The following is a 21,541-nucleotide window of genomic DNA, read 5'->3' on the forward strand; positions in this document are numbered from 1 at the left end:
GGTGATTTCCGGATAGGCTTTCAAGAGCTAACGTCACTCTCATCTTCAGGGATTGAAGTGCAGAGATAAGTCAGGGTGAAGTTATATCTATTTGATTTGGTGTGGGAGGGGTCTGGTGTCTTAACCACTTGCCTGATTAACCCGAGTTAACTCGGAATTTGTTTTTGCTTTACATATTATTTACCCGAGTTATCTCGTTAAAATCGTGCAACCGCAGTGCACTTTTCTGCCTACCCGGATAGACTCGTTTGAGCTTTAAAAGGTGTTAATTCCCATTTTGGCCACTAGATGGAAGGCCATCTACCGGATTCCCATGACACTACGTAGTTGTGGTCGTTCTGTGAGTGTAGTGTCAAAACTTACAGAGCGTTTTTGTGTTGTGAATACATTCTGTTCATGTTTTAGTGTTTTCCATCGTGTGAAGAACAACAAGATGAGTAACGATAAGCTTAGACAACAGTATAGAGGAGGAGAAGGAAAAATGGATGTGAGTGGAAGTGATACAACAGTGGACAGTGTGTGTACTGACGGGACAGATACAGATAGTTGTGGTGGTGTACAGTCGCCTTCTAAAATATTTTCTTTGGTTTATGATTTGTTGGGAAAGGGGTACTGTTTGACAATGGACCATTATTATAACTCCCCACAACTTGCAGATCTGTTCATTTCGAAAAAGCTGATGTATTTGGAACACTGAAACGCAGTAGGAGAGATGTACCACAGACTCTAAGAACAGCCAAATTGAAGAAAGGCGAAGAAGTAGGGTTGCAATGCGGCAAAGTGACAGTCATGAAATGGAAAGATAAGAAGGATGTGACATTGTTGTCAACCATCCATTCTGTTGAAATGATGACTGTAACACAAAGTCACAAAGCCAAAATTAAACCACGAGTGGTGGTCGATTACAACGACAAAATGGGTGGTGTTGATCAGCATCTTGCTTCATACGCCACACCAACAAAGCGTGGCAAAAAGTATTATAAAAAGATTTTCTTTCATCTGTTGGATCTGTCTCTTTGGAATTCAACATTAAAATGTGAAGACATTTTATTTTCCACAGTTTATATGCTATTTTGAAACATTTGTAGTACTTTCCATGTATGTAGGAGTTAACTCGGGTTAATAATTATGGAAGTTTTTTGAATAGTTTGGTAACCTTATTTGACCCCAAAAATAGAATTTCATTACTGTTCCTTAATTGCCGATATCGGTACATTACAAACACACAATAAAAAAATGTGTAAAATATGGACCACTTTTGGGAAAATAAAGTGTCAGGCAAGTGGTTAAATATGATTATTGTTCTAATTGAAAATGTAGCATGGGGTTCCTTGATTTATAGTATTTCTGAATCTAGTGCTATCAGTTTTGAATTGAATGAAGTCAATGAACACAGGGGTTTATCCAGGATTTTTCCCTTGGGGGGGGGGGGTGTTGAAAAATTTTGGGGGGTGTAAATTTGGGAAGTTAAGTGCATATTTTGGACTGTTTTAAAAATGTTCGCCCTAATTCAATTTGTTCATGGATGTTTCTAGAGATTAACCCCCCCCTTTCCTTCCCTTCACGTAACATTTCAGAAGAAAAAGATGTCAAATACAGGAAAAGATGGAAAGATTAATGTTAACATTTCAGTTTAACGTTTCGAGTATTGCTTTCCTTCCGATAATGTTCAGTACTTGATTTAATCAATCGTTAGACAAAACACAAGGGATGACATTAAAAAACACAAAATTTTAACATATTATTACCAGGAATCATTTCATGCAATCCTTAAGCTAGTTAGTTATAAAGAAATTAGGAACACTTGCGCAATATTTTAACTGTATTTGCATCGTTCTTGCCGTAGGTGTAACTCGGAGTTCAACTTGGGGGTGCCCAATTGAAATATCAGTGAGAATGCATTGCATGTGTGTGCGCGCACTTGCCTGTCTGAAGTTGTAGTAATAAATACAGATGAATGGCTTATTGCAGAAAGGGACCTGAGTCACATTTTTGAGGTATCGGAGTTAATTTTTTCATCTCCACTGTGTCTAGCAGCATACTGCAGGGCGGTGCATTGAGGGTTGCAAAATTAACTATTCATTATGTTGAATATTTGAGCCAACAATGGCACATTTCTTTCTTACACTATTAATATTATACGATTTTTCATTGGTCCCTTTCTGCAATAAGCCATTCAGATATAATATGACTTAAATAAAATATAACACTGCCAGCGAAGCGAGCAAGAAACTTTGGAAACTGATTATGCATATTATTAGTTAAACATAGCGACAGTATCCCATGATGTTTACTCTTTACAATCTTGCTTTGCTCGTTCGTTGACGACTTCAATATGAAATTCCTTGACCGATTTCGTTCAAAAGCAATATCAGGTATCTATCAAATGTGCATCCCAACTTCCCACTATATTTTAACGTCTTCATGGCCATGCTCTAAATATATCGAGTTTCATTACTTTATTTTAGTTTGTGAATCATCGTTTTTGCATAAGTATTTCACTCCTGTATTTCACAGGAGTGAAATACTTGGCAGTAACAGAAACTAAGAAGAAAGGACAGGGATGTATAACATTAGAGAATGGATATATGCTAATATATAGTGGAGTAACAAGATCTGAGAGGGCAAGAGCAGGAGTAGGTTGTCTCATTCATAAGAACAATATTAAAAACATAACCAACTGGACAGCTATTAACGAAAGAATTATGATAGTATCCATCAACGACGATAACCATGAAAGGAATTTAATAATAGTGTATGGACCTAACGAAGATGAAACAGTTGAGAAAAGAGAGACTTTTTATGAAGAACTCCAGAGTACCATAGATGATATCACAATAGGAAATATCATCATTCTGGGAGATCTTAATGCTAGAGTAGGCAACAATCCAGAAGAGGCTGAGATGGTTATTGGCAAATAAGGTGAAGAACACTGTTCAGACAATGGACAAAGACTGATAAATCTTTGTATTGCAAATGACCTTATCATTACAAATACAAAATTCGACCATAAAAAGATACACCTATATACAAGAGTTGAACCCTCTAAGAACGAAAAATCAATAATCGATTACATAATCATAAACAGAGACCAAATGAAATATGTAAGAGATGCAAGAGTTTGGAGAGGCCCGGAAATTGGCAGTGACCACTATCTTCTTACAATGAAATTAGTAACACAAGTTAAAGAAAAGAATCTTAAGACAAAGAAAAAATATGTGTCAGAATCCCTCAAATGTTATACGTTGAAGGAGAAGAAATATCAGGATATCTATAAAGAGAAAGTCAAGGATAAAATAGAAAAGCTAGGGACAGGAAGGGATACAATAGATTTGGAAGGAAGTTGGATGAATTTCAAGAAAATAGTGCTAGATGCAACAAAGGAAGTATGTGGCACATACAGAATAGGAATAAAGAAGAAGAGGACCCCATGGTGGACAGAGGAAGTAAGAGAACAAGTGAAACAAAAGAAACAAGCATGGCATAAATATTTAACAACAAAAGACAAAGAAGACTACCAAAAATACAAATTGGAAAGACAACGTACTAAAGAAATGGTCATTCTTGCAAAGAAAGAAGCATTGGAAGAATTTGGTAAATTTATGGAAAATAATTATAAAGAAAACAAGAAACTGTTTTATAAAGTGTTAAAAAATATGAGGAAAGATAAAGAATGTCCACTGAAATTCATCAAAGATAAAAATGGGAAAATGTTAACAGAAGAAACAGAAGTTATGAATAGGTGGAAGGAATATTTTATGGAATTGTTAGAAGGTACAAATATGGAGGAACAAGCTGATGAAACAACTCTAGAAGTTATATTGGAAGAAGATGACACAATTAAGGAAGAAGAACTTAATAATGCCATAAAAAAGGTAAAAATCGGTAAAGCTGCAGGTCATGACAGGATTACACCAGAAATGGTTAAATATATGGGAAGCACAGGAAAGAAATTATTACTCCATACTATTAACCTTACTTGGAAATACAAAAAGACACCAAAAGACTGGAGAATTGCAGTGATCACACCAATATTCAAAAAAGGAGACAACCGATTATGTTCAAATCACAGAGGAATTTCATTGTTGAGTGTCCCAGGTAAAATCTATGCAAGAATATTGGAATACAGGCTCAGGCAAGAAATTGAACACCAACTAGAAGAAAGCCAAAGTGGATACCAAATCGAAGCTGCCTGGACTTCATTCTTACACTAAGACAAATATCAGGAAAAGTGATAGAATATAATAAAGAAATTCATATGTGTTTCATAGATTTGGAAAAGGCATTTGACAGGGTACCTTGGATTAAATTATGGGAAGTTCTGCAAAGAAGAAAAGTGAATGATAACCTGATCGCTAGCATACAGAGCTTTTACAATAACTGTTGTAACTACATCTGTACAAGTAACATAAAATCTGATGAATTTTATACATCAACTGGAGTAAGACAAGGCTGCATTTTAAGTCCACTTCTGTTCATAATTTTAATTGATGAAATTACAAAAATTTGCAAAAGAAAGATCAAACCCTTTACTGTTGGGAATTGGCTCATGAGACCTGTACAAATATCAGTACTAGCTTTTGCAGATGATCTCGTTTTATTTGCTAAAACTGAAAAGGACTTACAATATAATTTAGATGTATGGAACAGAGAACTACAAAAGGTAAATATGAGAATTAACACCAGTAAAACAAAAACAATGATAATAAGTAGAGAACATAGAACTCATAACCTTAAGATAGAAGACGAGAGCTTAGAACAAGTAACAAAGTTCAAGTATTTAGGGTCTATAATAAGCAGCAGTGGGAAAATAGATGAAGAAGTAAATAATAGAATTGCTGCAGCAGGAAGATTATATCATGCTCTAAATAGAAACTTCATAAATAAAAAGGAAATTACGAAGAAAACAAAGTTGACAGTTTACAAAACAACGTATGCACCTACACTAATTTACGGGTGTGAATCATGGCCACTAACAACTAATTATTCTAGCAAACTTCAAGCAACTGAAATGAGATACCTAAGAAGAATAAAAGGAAAAACAAAACGAGATAGAGTAAGGAATCAGACAATTCGAATGAGCCTTAAGACCCAACCTTTACAACAACAAATAGAAGCATCGCAGTTGAGGTGGTTTGGTCATGTTCACAGAATGAGTGAAGAAAGGATACCTAAAAAGATATGGCAAGCTAAAGTAGATGGAAAGAGACCAAAGGGAAGACCAAGGCAGACCTGGGACGGCTGGATGGAAGAAGTTTTGAGGAGAAGAGGATTGGATACCAACAGGGCAAAAATGTTAGCCAGGGACCGAGAAGGATGGAGAGCTCTTTGCAAAACCTCTGCACCTGACGGTAGAAGAGGATCGACTAAGTAAGTAAGTAAGTAAGAATCATCGTTTAAATAGAGATTTGAAAACACCAGCAGAATTTGGAACTCACTCACTACATAGAACTATTAAAATTATACATGCATATTTTCTAACTGTTAGAACAGGAGGGGGCAGGGGGCATGTGGTGAGCTAAAGAGGATGCTGAACGAGCAAAGCAAGATTGTAAAGAGTAAACATCATGGGATACTGTCGCTATGTTTAATTAATAATATGCATATGCATTATACCCTTACAAAACTTTGGAAAATACGCTTGGCGCTTTTGAGAGTTTATCTTTCAAATACCAAATGAGAGAGACTAGGGAATTAGGAGTCACATGCCTCTTTGCCTTAAAAGAAAATGAAATAACATGTGCAAATAAATGCATGGCATGTTAACTGCAAAAGGAAGGCAAGGAATTTTCACTTCTAAATTGAGGCAATGCTTTATTTTCAATTATTTAAAAATTCAATAGCATTTATTTCACTATCCAACAGAAAGAGCATAATGAACCAAACAAATTTTCTCTCTCCACGTTTTCCAGCAGACAGTGGCAAACGCCGTCGTGCCCTCACTGGTGCGCCTATGGTCAGATATAAATTTGAGACTTAATGTAAATTAAATTTCTTTATGTTTAATTCCTTACACTTCACTTACACTTACACTGTATTTACTTGATATTTACAGGTTGATAATGTTAATAGACGATTAATGGGCCTCTCTGCAGAACTGATTAAGGGAGCCCTTTATAAATCATGCTTCATAATGATTCCCTTTAATTTCCAGTATTCAAGATTTTTCCGCACAAAGGAATCTAACGAGAATCTAACAACACCATTGTGTTGTGTTATGCAAGAAAAATCGAATTAATTAAATAATAATGGTTACATATTATCTACATTTTGATGAATTGTGTACAAATTTGTAATACATTTTTTTTGTACTTGCTACAACATGGGTCCCTTAGTCCACCAAGGACTCTATTTCCTTCAAAGGGGAGACTCTTGCATCACTACAGACAATGTTTGCCTACTGGTTACGTTAACCATTTTGCAAAATATTGTGTGAATTGTATTATATTATAGTTGAAATACATGTTTTGACACCTGACAAACAAATAGGAATACCTTGATTGTTCAATGACTTCTTGGATTACAGTGTCATCATTAATATTTCATATTAAGTTTCATAGAAAGAAATTGTTTTAATAGGGTGCAAATAGTTTTACCGGCCGCCATGGCATTCTCCTTAACTTTATTTTTTCATATAGATCGTTTGGCTCCCAGGGCCGACTCCCACCGCCCCATAGCTATGGTTCTGAACTTGGACTATAAGAATAGAAGATATTGCGAGCGAAGCGAGCAAGAAAATTTTACGAAATGTATTTTTATTTGTATAAAATTTGAAATCGAGGGGGGAGGCAATTGCCCCTTGCAAGTGCCCTTGGCCGTCTCAAAGGAAAATGCAAGGAACTCGTAAAAACTAATTCCATCATGAGTATCCAATTGTCCTGCTATTCTTAGATTCTCCTGGTCTTGTTTTTCCGTCCAAGGTCGAAAGGGTGGGTGGGGGGACAATGCCCCCTGCCGCCCTGTGGTTGCATCACTGTTTATGAGTGTCTCTTCATCAATTTCACGTCATCATTCATTGTTGCGATTAGCTATAAGTGGCAGAAAAGCAACTCTAAGTAACAAAAATCAAATATCCACTCCCTCTCTCTACCACATGAATCACTATTACCAAAAAGGGAATTCCCCCCCCCCCCCGAAATCCTGATACGACATTATACTGAATCCCACACACCTTCATAAATCACAAAATCAATAAGTGTCTTTGTTATGTTGCTAGAGTAATTGTAAAGATTAGTGAAAATTCCAGGTGTTCTGTATTTTTCACAGAGGCTCTCAGGGGGCAGTTGCCCCCTGCCCCCCTCTAGCTACGGGCCTGCTTACACTTCCTTTGCTTCCTCTGAAAAGTTGAATAAAAGTAAACATGTCATTATGTCAGGGAACCGACTAGATGCAGAGAAAGACAATTTTTACTAATGCTATATCTTTGCAAACTGACAATAATTTTAATTTAATAGGGTGCCAGTAATTTCACAGGGCACCACGACGTTCGCTTTTCTATTTTTATCTGTTTTGCTTGTTCGGCACCCCATTTGCACTTAGCGCCCAGGCAAGCACCTCACGTGGACCCTCCCCCTTTTACAACTCTCTTTCTAATAATATATAATTTCTTTTGCAAAGGTAAGAACTCTTGGAGCCACAAACATGGTCATCAACTATAGACGTGAACGAATCACTTAGGTTCTTCATGAAATACTTGCCATTTTATATCGAATACTCTGTCAGTAAATTTTATATTCGTACTTTATGAATGACGGTTGGAAGAAATTATACCTACATATAGTGTCATTGATTCGCCACTCACCACTTCGGTTTCTTTCTGTCTGGTTTTACATTTTCTCTATCTTCTTCACATAGTTTTGCAGTAAAGTTTCAGACATTGTTATACACTAAACAGAACGACGACACACGAACGGAGATGCTACACTGAGACTGACCTAAGGCCAAAGGCATTTGACTGTTCTTTTCTCTACCACTCCAAAATCATTCATCTCGCCAAGTTACAGAAAATAGTGTTGCTAACCATAGTAACAGAATTCACTACAAGAAGTCAAACCTGTATCTTTGAATTTCTTCCCTTACTTTTATCGTACATTTTTCACATGAAAGAATCGAAAGGAAAATGCAAGAAAATGTAAATTTCATTGACTCAGAGGTTGAATAATTGAATTTACGAATCTGTAATATATATAAGGTATTCAAACGCTGAACTGTCAACACTGTGCGCGGAATGTGTTCCCTGGAAGGAGGGCGAGAGGTCAGTTTAACATTTTCCAGATGGCAGTGTCGCTTCCCTAGAACTGACCGAAGCCTTGTCAAGGGAGCTGCTGTTTCCAGGAAATGACGATGCTGCACATTCCACCCTCCTTCCTTGACACTTTGGTTTTAGTTGATCGAAAGGTCCATTGGACTACGCTTCTTCAGCTACAAATGATTCCTTTCTGTTAATGTTGAAGTATTGTCATTCTATTGTTGATATAAACATCCATATTTACACCCCCCTGCAGGGGGGTGTTCACCAAAATTTGGGAGGGTGTTGGGGGGGTGTTAGGGGTGTGTGGATAAATCACTGAATGAACAACTTCAAAGTGGGAACACAACTACCATGTTAATGTATACTGAGACTCCAAGTATGGAATTGTAGCTATTAGGGGTGAGGAGTTTTGTTGAAAAGACCTCGGCAATTCACTTATGCTATCGGAGTAAGTTACTTTATCACAACTGAATACAAATAAACTTGAAGGATATAGTTACTTACGAGAACCTCTCCTTGTGTAGAAGGCGATTGCTCGTGTCTCCTACAAGCAGAATACAAGTATGCTGAGTGCCAGCAGTACTTTGTTGGCTCAGTTCTTCAGCATTTACCAGTGTCACTTTAATAGTGACGTCTGATTGGCCTGGCCTTTTAAACTCTGATTCCATCTGCAAATCATAGCGAGGGAGGTACGCTGCTGCTTCTTGAAGATGATTTCCCAGTGGAGGTGCTCGATTTAGGATCTAATGGAGACATGGTCATAAAAATATTATCAATTATAGCTAATAAACACAATATCTACCTCTAAACAATATAAATGTAAATATTGACTTGATGCAACAAATAGTCCAATCAAAGATTTGGAAATTGGTGGTAAATATGTAGTAATTATGGTATTTAGTAGTAAATATAAATTATAGTTTTTCATGTATATTTTTCTTGTATTCTTGATTCTCACTTCAGTCTCTCTACAGTTCACTTAGTTTGACTTCTAAGAACTCAAGATTCACACTTCTCATATGTGATCCCAAAAGCATCTTTCATCTCCTGCGTACAAGCTTTTGGCAATGTGTTCATTCAATTCATATTACATTTTCGCGCATTATAGTTTACATTGTCTATTCCTAGATGTAGATATTTGTTGTTCACATCACTGGTCTAGAACCACTAGACCTCCTAAATATGGCTTTGATTCTGCACTGTCCCATGAATTTCTGGAGTTTTACAAAGTAACAAAAAGTAACAATGCTTTTGGACAATGTGCCTTACATTGTAAATCTACGTCTACATGCGTTGTCAACATGTAATCTACACCTTGATTACATTTACTTATAATTTACATAGTCTACGTTGACATCACAAACAGTACTTTTGAACGCTCTTTTGAGGAAAAAGTGCTATTTTTTAAAGTCATGTTGGTTCATTCCCAGCTAAAGCTTTTCTATTTCAAACATTAACTGTTGGGAAAAGTTAAAGTATACGAGACAAAAACACGTGGCAATCGTGAGAAAACATTTAGATATCTTCCAAAGAATCTCGAAAATGTTTCATATACAGGATGCCCCATTCACCTCCAAATTGATGGAAAATTGCTAAGGAAAATAATAATGGTATAAGTATTTCTAAAATGCTACTTTTGCAGAATATTAGAGAGCACATTAAACTCACATAGTTGAAAATATACGATCTTCGCGATGCTTTTTAAAGAATACGCGCAACATGTGTCGAAATTCGCGAGAAACACTAAAAACAACGTAAAATACATCAATTGCATTATTTTGCAATTGTTAAAATTAAGCCATCTTACATGCAGGGGATAAAGAGATTTCTGTTTCGCTTCACATGAAAACAAAAGCCAATAGTCAAATGCCAATTTGCTTTTTCAAATTCGGCACCCCAAAATCTATAAAGAACGTCTACTTTCTTTTCTGTCAAAATTGCATTAATTTGGAAATCCTTTTGGAGGGGCCCTTGTCTGTCTACGCCAATGGCTCTTGGACAACCTGATTATTGAGGAGAAGGCTGCCGTGCGTACGAGAAGAATTAAATCACCATGTCGACTTGATCACGAATCTTGCCATTACCGTCAACGTCTAACATCATCGAAGCTTCCCAATAGAAGAAGATCTCTCTGTGACGTCAAGGCCGTCGGCATCTCTTTACTGCGACTGATCATCCAATTATATCATTAGAGGCGAGCGCTCCCGTGCATATTTTAGCGCTTCTTGATCCATAGCGTGCGTGAAATCGAATCCTATAATTTCGTGCGCAAAAATGCCAACGAACCAAGAAAATACGGCTTTTGAAGGAATCGTGACGAGACTAAGGTTAGCAAACCTTGGGCGATACGCTTTTCGGAATTAAGCTGTTCATACTTTTTTTATTACTGCATATATCGTGAGACAAATTTGAAGGATAAAGAATTCAAGGTAGAAAATAACTCTTTAGGAGAAAATATTGTCACTCTCCGGGAGCTCATTTATTGTCTATTTTTTTTATTATTATTATTCCTTTGTAGCTTCACATAGACTTTAATATTTTGAATTCGTTTCAATGGTGTAACCAGCTGCAGATGTTCTATTGTATGTCCTAGGAACTTTATATTATCTCTCGCAATCGTAATGATTCCCAAAAAAATATTAATCATTTCCTGAAATTGCATATATGTGCATAAAATGACACGTTAAACACATTTTGCATTTCTCGAGAATTTCACCACTTTTGCACATATTCTGTGAAAAGCATCACGATAATCATACATTTTCTCTTATGAGAGTTAATGTGCCTTATGACACTGACAATAGAGTATTATGTGAATACAATAGCCACCATTGATACACATAGCAACAGGTACACTGCAAGTTGTTATTTCAATACTATTTTTCCCCAACAAATTTCTTAGACACTGCTTCTTATCGAAGATCGGGAACCATTCGAAAAATATCCTGGATGCGCACCTGATTCGTTTAATTTTGTTTCGACCCAGATAATACATTTTTTTATGGTATGTATAAAGGTCTATTTGGAGGTTTAGTGTCTATTTTGAACCAGACCCGTAGCCAAGCAGGGGCCTGGCAATACCGTCAGCCGCCCTTGACTATTTTGTATAATTTGTTTGCGGTGAAGAGCGAAAATGTAGCCAGCATATATTATTTTGCTCACAACTTGGTGAAGGATAAATTCACAGAACATAAAAAGCAGCTATTATCTTGTTTATGAGCCGAAGTCTAGGTATTGGCAAGTATTTGGAAGATTCTCTAGACTTTAGAAACTTCTTTCATAGAGCAGCTTTTTTATTTGTACCTTCGCGGTTCTGCTGCTCCTATTCCTTCCACATCTGCGTCAAAGGTCAACAGCTCCCAAGTTTTGGGAACGAAAGGGAGTTTTATTGCTTCGAAAGGGGATTGAATGTACGTAGGGCACTATGATTGAATATTGAATTAACACTTCAAGAGATATTTAAGAAGACATAGAAAAAAACTGTAGTATTTGTATGATATTTCTGAATTTTATATACGTATTATATTAACCAAATGACACCCCCCACACATAATTTACCATCACTTAATACTGTTAAACTTTTGAAAAATGGGCTTGGTTAACAAAGCCGTACGATAACCCGCGAGCCCCCCCCCCCCGAAATCAATTCTAGCTACGGGCCTGTTTTGAACAATTTAGCCTAAAATTCGCTAATTTGGCTCTCTCTTCTTTATCTCGGACTGAAAATTCAGTGGACTATTTTTAATTCGAACTTTTTTCGTGTCCCCTTAGAGTTCGAATAAAAAGAGTTCAATGTATTTACTAGATTTCAGAATAGCAAGGGATGAGACCCATACTTCAAAGTCAACCTGACCCGCCTCCGAATGCGTATTCCTTTGCGAGTGTCTCATCATGTTTTCCTAATCATCACATATCCTCCTCGTGGCGATTAACCAAAATCATGATGAGAGCGACGAGAAAATAAGACCATTACAAGAAAATGCAAACATTCAAGGCAAAAAGTGTTAAACTAACAAGGAGAATTGACATAACAAGTTCACGTTCACTGTATAGTTTCGTACCTTTTTTAAAATTTCACAGTGCCTTCTTAACTGCATATTTTCATCACTTTTGATGCCTATTCTCATGATTTTGCAGGTTCTTAGTGCCTAAAACTCGGTTCCTAAGTAGCACCGGAAGACAGTAAGTGAAATAATATTTACGAAAAAGCATCTTCAGTTCATCATTCGTCTTTAATGTTGTAGAAGTTTCCTTTTTGATTGTTTCATTTTTTACATTAGATTGGTTTCCTTTTCCTTTGCTTTTCTTCTACTTTTGGGTAATCGAGAACATGGAGATGGAAAGCGATAGGATTACATTGATGAAAGGACAGTCACAAACACACAGACAGCACATAACACAGCCGCACAGAGGACCACTCTGGCTGTGAGTCCAGACGCCACATCCTCGCTAGTCTGCAAAAACGCAGTCCAACGTGCACCACGTAGAAGAGAGGTTAACTTAATTTGCCTACACTCGTTGTAATGTAATATAGAACAGAACAAATGAGGGGCAGAAATAAAGAAAGTCATCAGACAGACAGACAGACAGAGAGAGAGAGAGAGAGAGAGAGAGAGAGAGAGAGAGTAACAAAGAGGGAAAGGAGAGAAAGGGAGTTATAGAGAAATAGAGAAAGAAGAAGTGAAAGAATAAAATAAAACACACACACACACACACACACACACACACACACACGCGCGCGCAGAGAGAGAGAGAGAGAGAGAGAGAGAGAGAAAGAGAGAGAGAAACGGAGAAGAACAGAAATAAATAACCCGTGGGCGAGAGAAAAACAGAGAAACGTAGGAAGAAGAAGAGAGAAAGAACGAAGAGATGAAACAGAGAGAGGGAATCAAGTCGGCAGAGAAATGGAGGAAGAAAGAAAGAGTGAAGAACGCGATAAACAAACAGAAAAGAGAGAGAAACAAGGGCAGATAAAACGAGACAGAATGAGAAAAAATAGGAAGAACAAGAGAGAGAGAGGGAGAGAGAAAGAAAGAAGAAAAGCATTTCCTTACAGCCGTCCACACAAAGTAAAAGTTTATTCGCACATTGGGCAAGATGGTAACACTCGTTCACTAACACTATAGTACAATATTAGAAAGTGTACGCATAATAATCTAAAAATTATACACGGTAATTAGCAGGGTCATACACTTCGTGATTTCAATATCTCTTCCTTGGCAATTTCTTGGAAGCTTCCCCATCCCACGCTTCGTATATGCGTGCGAATCGCAACCTTCGCGTTAGGTTTGGCCATCTCTTAATTGGAAACGATGAGTTCAACCTAATCGTTAGCGATTGGGGCAACGGCGTACCCATGACTTCATTTTGGGCAATGCTTTTATCCTGCTGATACGTAACGGTACGTCGTACTAGCACCTTTTAATTTACTGATTACTTATTAATATACCACAATGCTTTAAGTACAAGTAGTTCTTATGATGAACAAAACAACAAAACAACAAACCAACTTGAAGAGTTGGTTGAACCTTTCTTCCTGAAAAAAAAAAGCACTATAGGTATAACGTTTGTACAAAACTAATTTGGTAATAGTATTAAAATAAAGAAATAAAAATTTTCTAGTTTATAATAATAATTGTTATGGGCTTGTTACTTTATTAATATTATTACATCCATGGGGAAAACCCTATGGACAAATATTTGGCACAAGTGCTCTTCTTCAGTATTGTTTTCGGTTCTCAAACCATAAATACATTGAAATACATGCTAACCTCCACGAAGGACACCTTACAATCAGAAGGTCCCGGATTCGATCCCCGGTGAGGTACATTGGTCAAGTTGTTCAGATCACACTTCAAACTATAGCTTCAGTTCCTATTAGCCTATCAGAGCATAAACATAAAAACGAGCTCTGACTTTTTTTTCTTTTTTGATATTGTAATAATTGATATCGGTTACCCAACTCAGCCAAAAAACATATTTTAAAGTTAAAAATTTTAGACACGAAATTTGTTGTGTAACATCTCACACAAAAAAGAAGGAAATCAATTTCAGAATTTAGAAAACTATCACATTTTTTTTAAAAAAAATATTCTTTTTATCAACTTTCTTAAACATAAGTCTTCTATTTTAAAGTTGTTGACAGTATATAAACTGATAACTCACAAAAGGGAATATCAACAAGATCATAAAATAAACAATAACATACAGTAGCCTATAAAATACTACTGTAGCCTCTATGTTTTAATGTAATCAGTCAAATACGCGTTACATTTTCTTTAAATGCCTTCTCTATTGTAACATGCCTCTTGTATGCCAATTATGACATCATCATCAGTATTCTAACATCACTGACATTTTTTGTATATGTTAAATTCTAACATCACTGACATCTTTTGTATAAGTTAAATAATTTTATCCATATATGTAATGGCAACACAATCCAAAGTTAACGGAAACATGGTCTACACTTAACTTTCACGAACTTAGCGTATACCCTGTGAAATTTTGTGACTACTACTAAGGCTACAGCCTTATAATCAGAAATGTGCATACGCCACTGTATCTGCTGGTGCGTATTGACATCATTACCGCAATATTAACGTTTATCGACCGGTAATTAAGATGTCTCAGATTCGATTTTCAGCGGCTGCACATTTCAGTTTCAAATACATCTAGTACCGATTAGACTGTTCTTTTTAATTTTGGCAGTGAGGAAATGGATATTATGTTGTTTTATGTTCCTCGAAGTTTTCTTTTGTTTGTTTGTTTGTTAAGATATGATGTTATCGTGGCAAAGCCAGGAGGTTTGCTATTAACTGTCAGGGGGAACATTGCATTGCATTAAGTGATGGTGACTTAATCACAAGGATGGATTCACTGTTCGTTTCATTTCGATGCTGCTTCTTCCGCTTGGGGCGACAGCGGGTGAAAGTGATCACGTTAATTCGCCAGAGGTCACGAGGGCGGGACGGCTCATCCATCAAAATCTCAAGCAACACTGATGCTGGCGAACTATATAACCAGACAGTGTTGCAGCATAGCGAGAATTATTCCTAGCCAGGCGGAATTTGCAGAAACCTCGGACATTGCAGGAACATTTAAAGGTAGCTGGCTGGATCTCACACTGCTTTTGATCAAGTTGTAAATTGTGCCTAGCAGCGTGACAATTTTCCACACGTCTTAATAAAAGCGTTTGTTTCGTTGTGAAGTTATATTGCATGCAGTCTGTCTACGTTGGGCGCAACCATCGACACACGTGCGCATGCGCTAACTAGACGAGTCCAGTGGCAAAATAGGGGAGACGGCTGTAAGTGGAACGCGAACAGGGAAAAGGGGTTACGTGAAAATCATGTTTGTTCGTCACTAGTTATAACAATCATCCACAAATCACAAGCAAAAAAGAGTCACAAAAAAAACAACAACCGTCATGCAAGCGGAAAACTGATCTGAAACCTACAGAGTGGCTTCGTGCACGTTTATGCCTACCTCCCCTTTCGCGTTTAAACTCGTCGACTCTAGCTAGGCTCGTTTCCCGTGGTATGCGACTGCGATGTATCAGTGGGTTGTATTCCGTACGGGTTATGAGTGTAAGGTCGATTGCCGTTGTATCATGGTTAATGTTATGGGCTACGCAGTTAGAGCACTTGGCTTCGAATCTTGGACCATGCAAGAACGTTTCTTTATGGTTGGTCTTTCATTCATATTGACATTCATTTTTAATCGTGGCACTTAACTTAGAAAGGTAGAAAAATGACAATCACTAATTAAAATAAATGGGAATTTTTCAAGCGGCTCCGGCGCCCATCCAGCGTTGTATAAAGTGGGTACCTGGAGGAAACTCCGGGCGGTAAAGGCGGCCAGGGGCGTGGTGCTGATCACATCACCCCCACCTTCGGCCAAGAATGTGTGGGGCCCTAACCCAATACCCCCTATATGCCTTCATGGCGTGGTGCATGGCACAGGGGAGCACTTTACTTTACTTTTTTACTAGAAAAATACTAACCAAGGCTGGATTTGAATTCGATTTCTAAAACAGACAAAACAAATTTAGTAACAAAACATAACTTTTCATGTGATGATGGATGCTACTTAATGAAGACGATGGCACATTTTTCTATTTCCTGCAAGGGAAAAATTTGAAAAAAAAAAGTAGGGTACTCATCAGCAAAAACTGGGTAAGTACCCTTAGCTTAGACACCTGAATCCATGATTTCCTGTCTATTAACGATACCTCAGAAAGTGCCAAACCTTCAAACACGGAATTTGGTGCACTGATACATTACCAAACAATAGATGAATGCACTATAAATTCACTTGATCGGACCATGTCTCTGACCGTGAGGGAGAATGATCGATCTAAACATAATTGGAACTGGACCAACGGTTTAAAGTTAGATCCGAACCACTATATATGCTTCCACCCGGCATCGAACCCGGTACCCATTGATTTAAAGGCAGCATCGGGGAGACCCGTAATCAGGCGTAAGGTTTAATCAAGGTCGATATCTGGTGGAGGCACGTAGCGGTTAGGTTCCCACTTTACACTGTAGGTCGTAGCCTATCTGAGCAGAAAGTGGAATAAACACGAAGTTTGACGAACACGGCGGAGGGAGGGAAAGAAACTGTGGAAGGGAGAAATATTTTACATCCAAGGAGAAATAATATACTCGTTGGATGGAAACACTTCACAACAGGAGAGGAATGTGAACGTTGATCTCCAGTCTTTAATAGCGTGAACAGCCTTTACCCAGCTGCTAAGCTGGAGGTCAACCCAGGAAGGTTGTTTTTCTTCTGAAATCGTGAACTGCGACCGGCTCAGTGGATCTTGTTGGGAGGGGGAAGATGAGATCTAGGGGATATTGGCTGAATTTCGATCATATCAATCGCGGATAAGATATCGATTTCCTTCTTATTTGTTCTAATTTGTTTCCGTATTCCAAAACCTTAATCGTGTGCATTGTTCGTCTACCTGATTAGGGGTGATTTGCCTCCCCGGATTAACTACCTACTCTCGTTGAGGGCGGATTTCATTTTATGTTAGATGCTAGGTCACGGACTGGAGAGACAATCGTCCGCCCTGGTTCTCCAAAATCAATAACAAATAAACTTACTTACTGACTTATTCCGACCCTCTACTTCCTGTTGGTGTCGAGGTATAATAAATGAATCCCGAGAAAAAGAAGGCTCAGAGAAGAAAACAAAAACAGGTAAGTCAACGATCTTCAAACTCAAATAAAATGAATTTTAATTTCGAAACGTTACTGAACATGAAAAAGAAAAAAAAAGATTCGACGGAAGGAAGTTTCAAATATATGAAACGAAAGAAAGTATGCATGGCAGGAAATGACGTCACTACGTCGTTTACGACAGAAAACACTTAACTGTTTCTTTTTTCCTTGACCCTTCAAATAGTGGTCAGCCAGCCATCTATAGCGCCTAAAATTTAGTTAAACCACCAAATAATATAAGAGTAAACAGCAACATCTAAAATTAAGCGATTACTGCTTAGAAACATCTTCTACAACTAACCAGAAACCTTCAAAGATTCTTGCGGCAGTTAGAAAAGAAATCATCTGCCACCTGCTAAAGAAGGTCGTTTAATCAGGCTGGGTCAATTGTAGGTGTTGTTAGTTACAGACTTTGTCTTCAGGGTGATCACCTATACTTTTACGTTAACTGATCAGGAATGGTATCGAGACTTGACGAGACCGAGGTCCTATCACGGCTGTATGGTCAGCTGAATCGCTGCACGAGTGCCAAGAACACATTTGCCAACCATAGGTGACTTTGGGAACTATGACTGTGTTGCTAACTGTAGTGAATTGTTCTACACGCATGGATTTGTGACGGTATGCTAATGCCGTAGAACTGTTCTTAAAAGTAAAGCTTTCACATGATATGCACAAACGCCACTCATTTCAACCACTCTAACTTCACCATAAAGATTACATCGTGTTTCACCGTCACAGATTATTCCTTCCTAACAATTATTTCAGCACTGCAAAAAAGCAGCATATCTACCTTATAATTTTTGTTCATTTTCATTATATTATATTATAAAAATGAATAAATGAATGAATGAGATAAAATTTTGGGTTCGTCGGAACATATGGCCACTTTACACCCTTAAAAGTATACGAGGAAAAATCTCCTTATGTATAGCGACCATGTATAAAACCCTTACCTTCAAGTTTTTTTTTTTTTTAAAAAAAAAAAGAGGCCCCTTGAGAAAGGTTAGAAGTGCATGATTGAAAAGGGATCTGCACAGAACATACACAACACATTGAAAAGGTAAAGAGAGATTAAAAACTTCCTCAGAAACAGTGTAAGAGGCCAGCTCTTCTCATAAAGCTCAAAACATTTGTTAAAACACTGTTATAATCTCCCATGGATGATAAATAGTTGGGAAGGTTAAAAGTTTTGTCTGAGGAAAGTAAAATCGTCACATGATAAGAATATGCTGAATACTTAAATTAACATTACATACATGACTCTTTGGAGGGCGCAACACTCGCAATCTGAAAGCATTGTACGCACGTTGCACTCTACTGCACATTCGACACCCGTTTGGAGGTCTATAGACCTCTGTCCCGCAAAATGGATTTATGACTGACCCTGGTATTGTACACGACGATGTTCAGGTTAACCAGTTAAGAGGCCATATCATGGGCAGCGGAAAAACAGACCTTCATTCAGAACACTTTTACTCGAAAACTATTTGAGACATTTGATTGTCTTTTCCCTTGGGGGCGGCTTTTGACCGTGCTCCGACCATTTCGGAAAATCCAAAGTTGATTTCCTTCACCCGGCTGTTTTTTCATTGTGTTCCATTTGTCTTATTTCTATTTTCCAAAAGGATAAATACATTAATACAGAGACTGTCCCAATTGAATCTTACATACATTATAGCAAAATTAAAGTTAGTTTTGTCAATTACATGCTTAAATAGGGTAATCGGGACTGGGGCTACAGGATAAAGTGGGATCCAGACCACTGTGTAGTTCTACCGGGGATCGAACGTGAGACCCCTTGAATACAAGTCGAGATAATTACTACTAATTTCATCGAGGAAACTCAAGGACTTATTTGGGGAGGGGTCCGGACCCCTCCCCAAGAAAGACTTTCCAAGTGCAAAAATTAAATAATGAAAATATATTTGTGTAGCATTCATTTATTACATAATCGATGGTTATAATTTCCTTTGAACTTATTGATTGATTTGTAGTTTCTAAGTCCACTTTTTGCACAGAAAGGCTAATCGGGACTGGACTTACAGTGTAAAGTGAGATTCGAACCACTACTTGCATCCACCGGGTATCCAACCCGAGATCCCTTGATTACAAGGCAACGACGATACCACTGCGCCATCGAGGAGGCCCACTCTTTGAACTTATTGGAAGAAAGATTGGAATTAGGGGGCTTAGAAGGACAGTACCAATTACCTAAGATTTATGATTGCACGCTACTATTTATTACAATATACATAAAATATTAATTAGGAACTTTACTTTTCGCTAACCGGATCTAACATTCTCTTTTATTCAATAAATATTCAATTCTTCATCAATTTGAAATGAATTTCTTTGTCAGGGCACTTGTTTTTTATGCAAATTATGCCGATCTTAACTACAGGTAAGCTAGATAATGAATACGTGCTGTTATCCGATCTTTTTACCTATTTATGTGGTAATAATATAATTTTAACTTAAACATCATATTATTATTATTATTCCTGACACAATTGGTTCGGTGTATTTCTAGATAAGTGCCTTGGGAGGTCCTACAGAAATTACAGCGAAAGGAAGTGAGACAGTCGGGTGCTCTTTCAAACTGTAAATCTTGTTCTTGTCCCAAGTTATGTAAAAGCTCTCTCGTTTTCGTCTCGATCTCTGAATATAATTTCAATTATAGTCACATTAACTTCAACGCATTTTAAAAATACAATTTGTGTCTATACAAAGAACACGCTTGGGCAATACATTCACATTTAGAGAACACCGATGTATTTCATAAAGAGGTAAGACAACTATGCTGAAGGTAGATTTTTAAATTTTAAATATAATTCACTGCACATTCAATTATACTATATGTAATGTTATGTTATAATAATGGAACCCACATCTTGCAATTTTTTTAATTCTAGTTTCATTAATATTTTACTTTGGATATTATGTGAATACATTAATCGTGATGGAGGGAGAAAACACACCGGAACGACAAGTGACCGGCGACACGTGTCGCTTGAGAATTTCACCAATCGAGCGTAGGCATGTGCTGCTGCCTGTCATGCCGCTACGGTGTGAAACGTTGCTGCTGATTGGCTCGTTCCCAAGCGACATGTGTTGCGTGTCGCTTCGGTGTGAGTTCTCCCTAAGAGGGCGAGTGACAATGAATTCAATTACATCTTCATAGCTTCTTCGTGACTGAAAGAAGCTACTCGTGTCGCATGTCGCTCGGATTGGGAATTTCTCTCAATATTGTGTATCATGTCGACTCGGTTTGTTGTTCGTGCATGTTTTGCTTTAAACTGAATAGGCTCTTGTTGCTTGATGTGAATGTCCCGTGTCGCTTGGGAACGAGCCAGTCAACAGCAACGTTTCTCAATGTAGCTGCAGACCGAAGTGACAAGCGACACATACCTCCAGAGAACAATCCAATCAACAGCAACGTTTCACACAGCTGTAGAATAACATGTCATACAAGCCTGCGTTCAATTGGTGAAATCCTCAAGCGACACGGATATTTCATGCCATCTAAAGCAAAATATTCACTCTGCAGGGCGACACGATGCACGGTATGAAAAAGAACTCAGTCCGAGGGACCCACAAGCAACAGACAACACAAGCTGAATGGTTGGTAGCATTTATTACCGAGAGCTAGTTACCAAGAGACACGTGTCGCTTGTCGCGTGTTGCTTCGATATGAAGTATCCCTAAAAGTAAGCAGCTTTTGAATAGTTAATAGGTAAACAGCAGTGACAGCGCCAGACTTTCTTACGTGGGAGAACTACTGGATACCTGTCAAAGATTTGGGTGGACCACATCTTCACATAAATATATATTTTGATATTCAAATTTTACGTGATCGATACTAAGAGGGTCCCTACCCTTGCAGCCACTTCTGTAGCCTTTTTAGCACATATGCTCTTAAGCTGACAATAACTATTAGTTAATCATTTTCAAATGCCATTTTAACATGAATTAATTCAGAGAACAACCAGTGTAGCATACAGGTATGAATAAGCGCATGATTTTCTAATGTCACTATATGTTTGCATTCACCACACCT

At 37.7% G+C, this 21,541-nt stretch overlaps 1 protein-coding gene across 2 annotated transcripts in view; it reads right to left on the reverse strand.

The window, feature by feature from the left end:
- The window catches only part of LOC145988871 (putative ATP-dependent DNA helicase HFM1), a 357,472-nt gene that overhangs the window by 42,994 nt on the left and 292,937 nt on the right, over positions 1-21,541 (reverse strand). For both annotated transcript variants that reach the window (XM_083124130.1, XM_083124131.1), the window contains one exon: positions 8,756-8,994. In XM_083124130.1, coding sequence (XP_082980256.1) covers positions 8,756-8,994 — 239 coding nt within the window. The remainder of the gene's footprint in view (positions 1-8,755; positions 8,995-21,541) is intronic.

Source organism: Lepisma saccharinum, chromosome 6 (genome assembly GCF_977018435.1).
Source record: "Lepisma saccharinum chromosome 6, izLepSacc3.1, whole genome shotgun sequence".
Lineage (NCBI taxonomy): Eukaryota > Metazoa > Arthropoda > Insecta > Zygentoma > Lepismatidae > Lepisma > Lepisma saccharinum.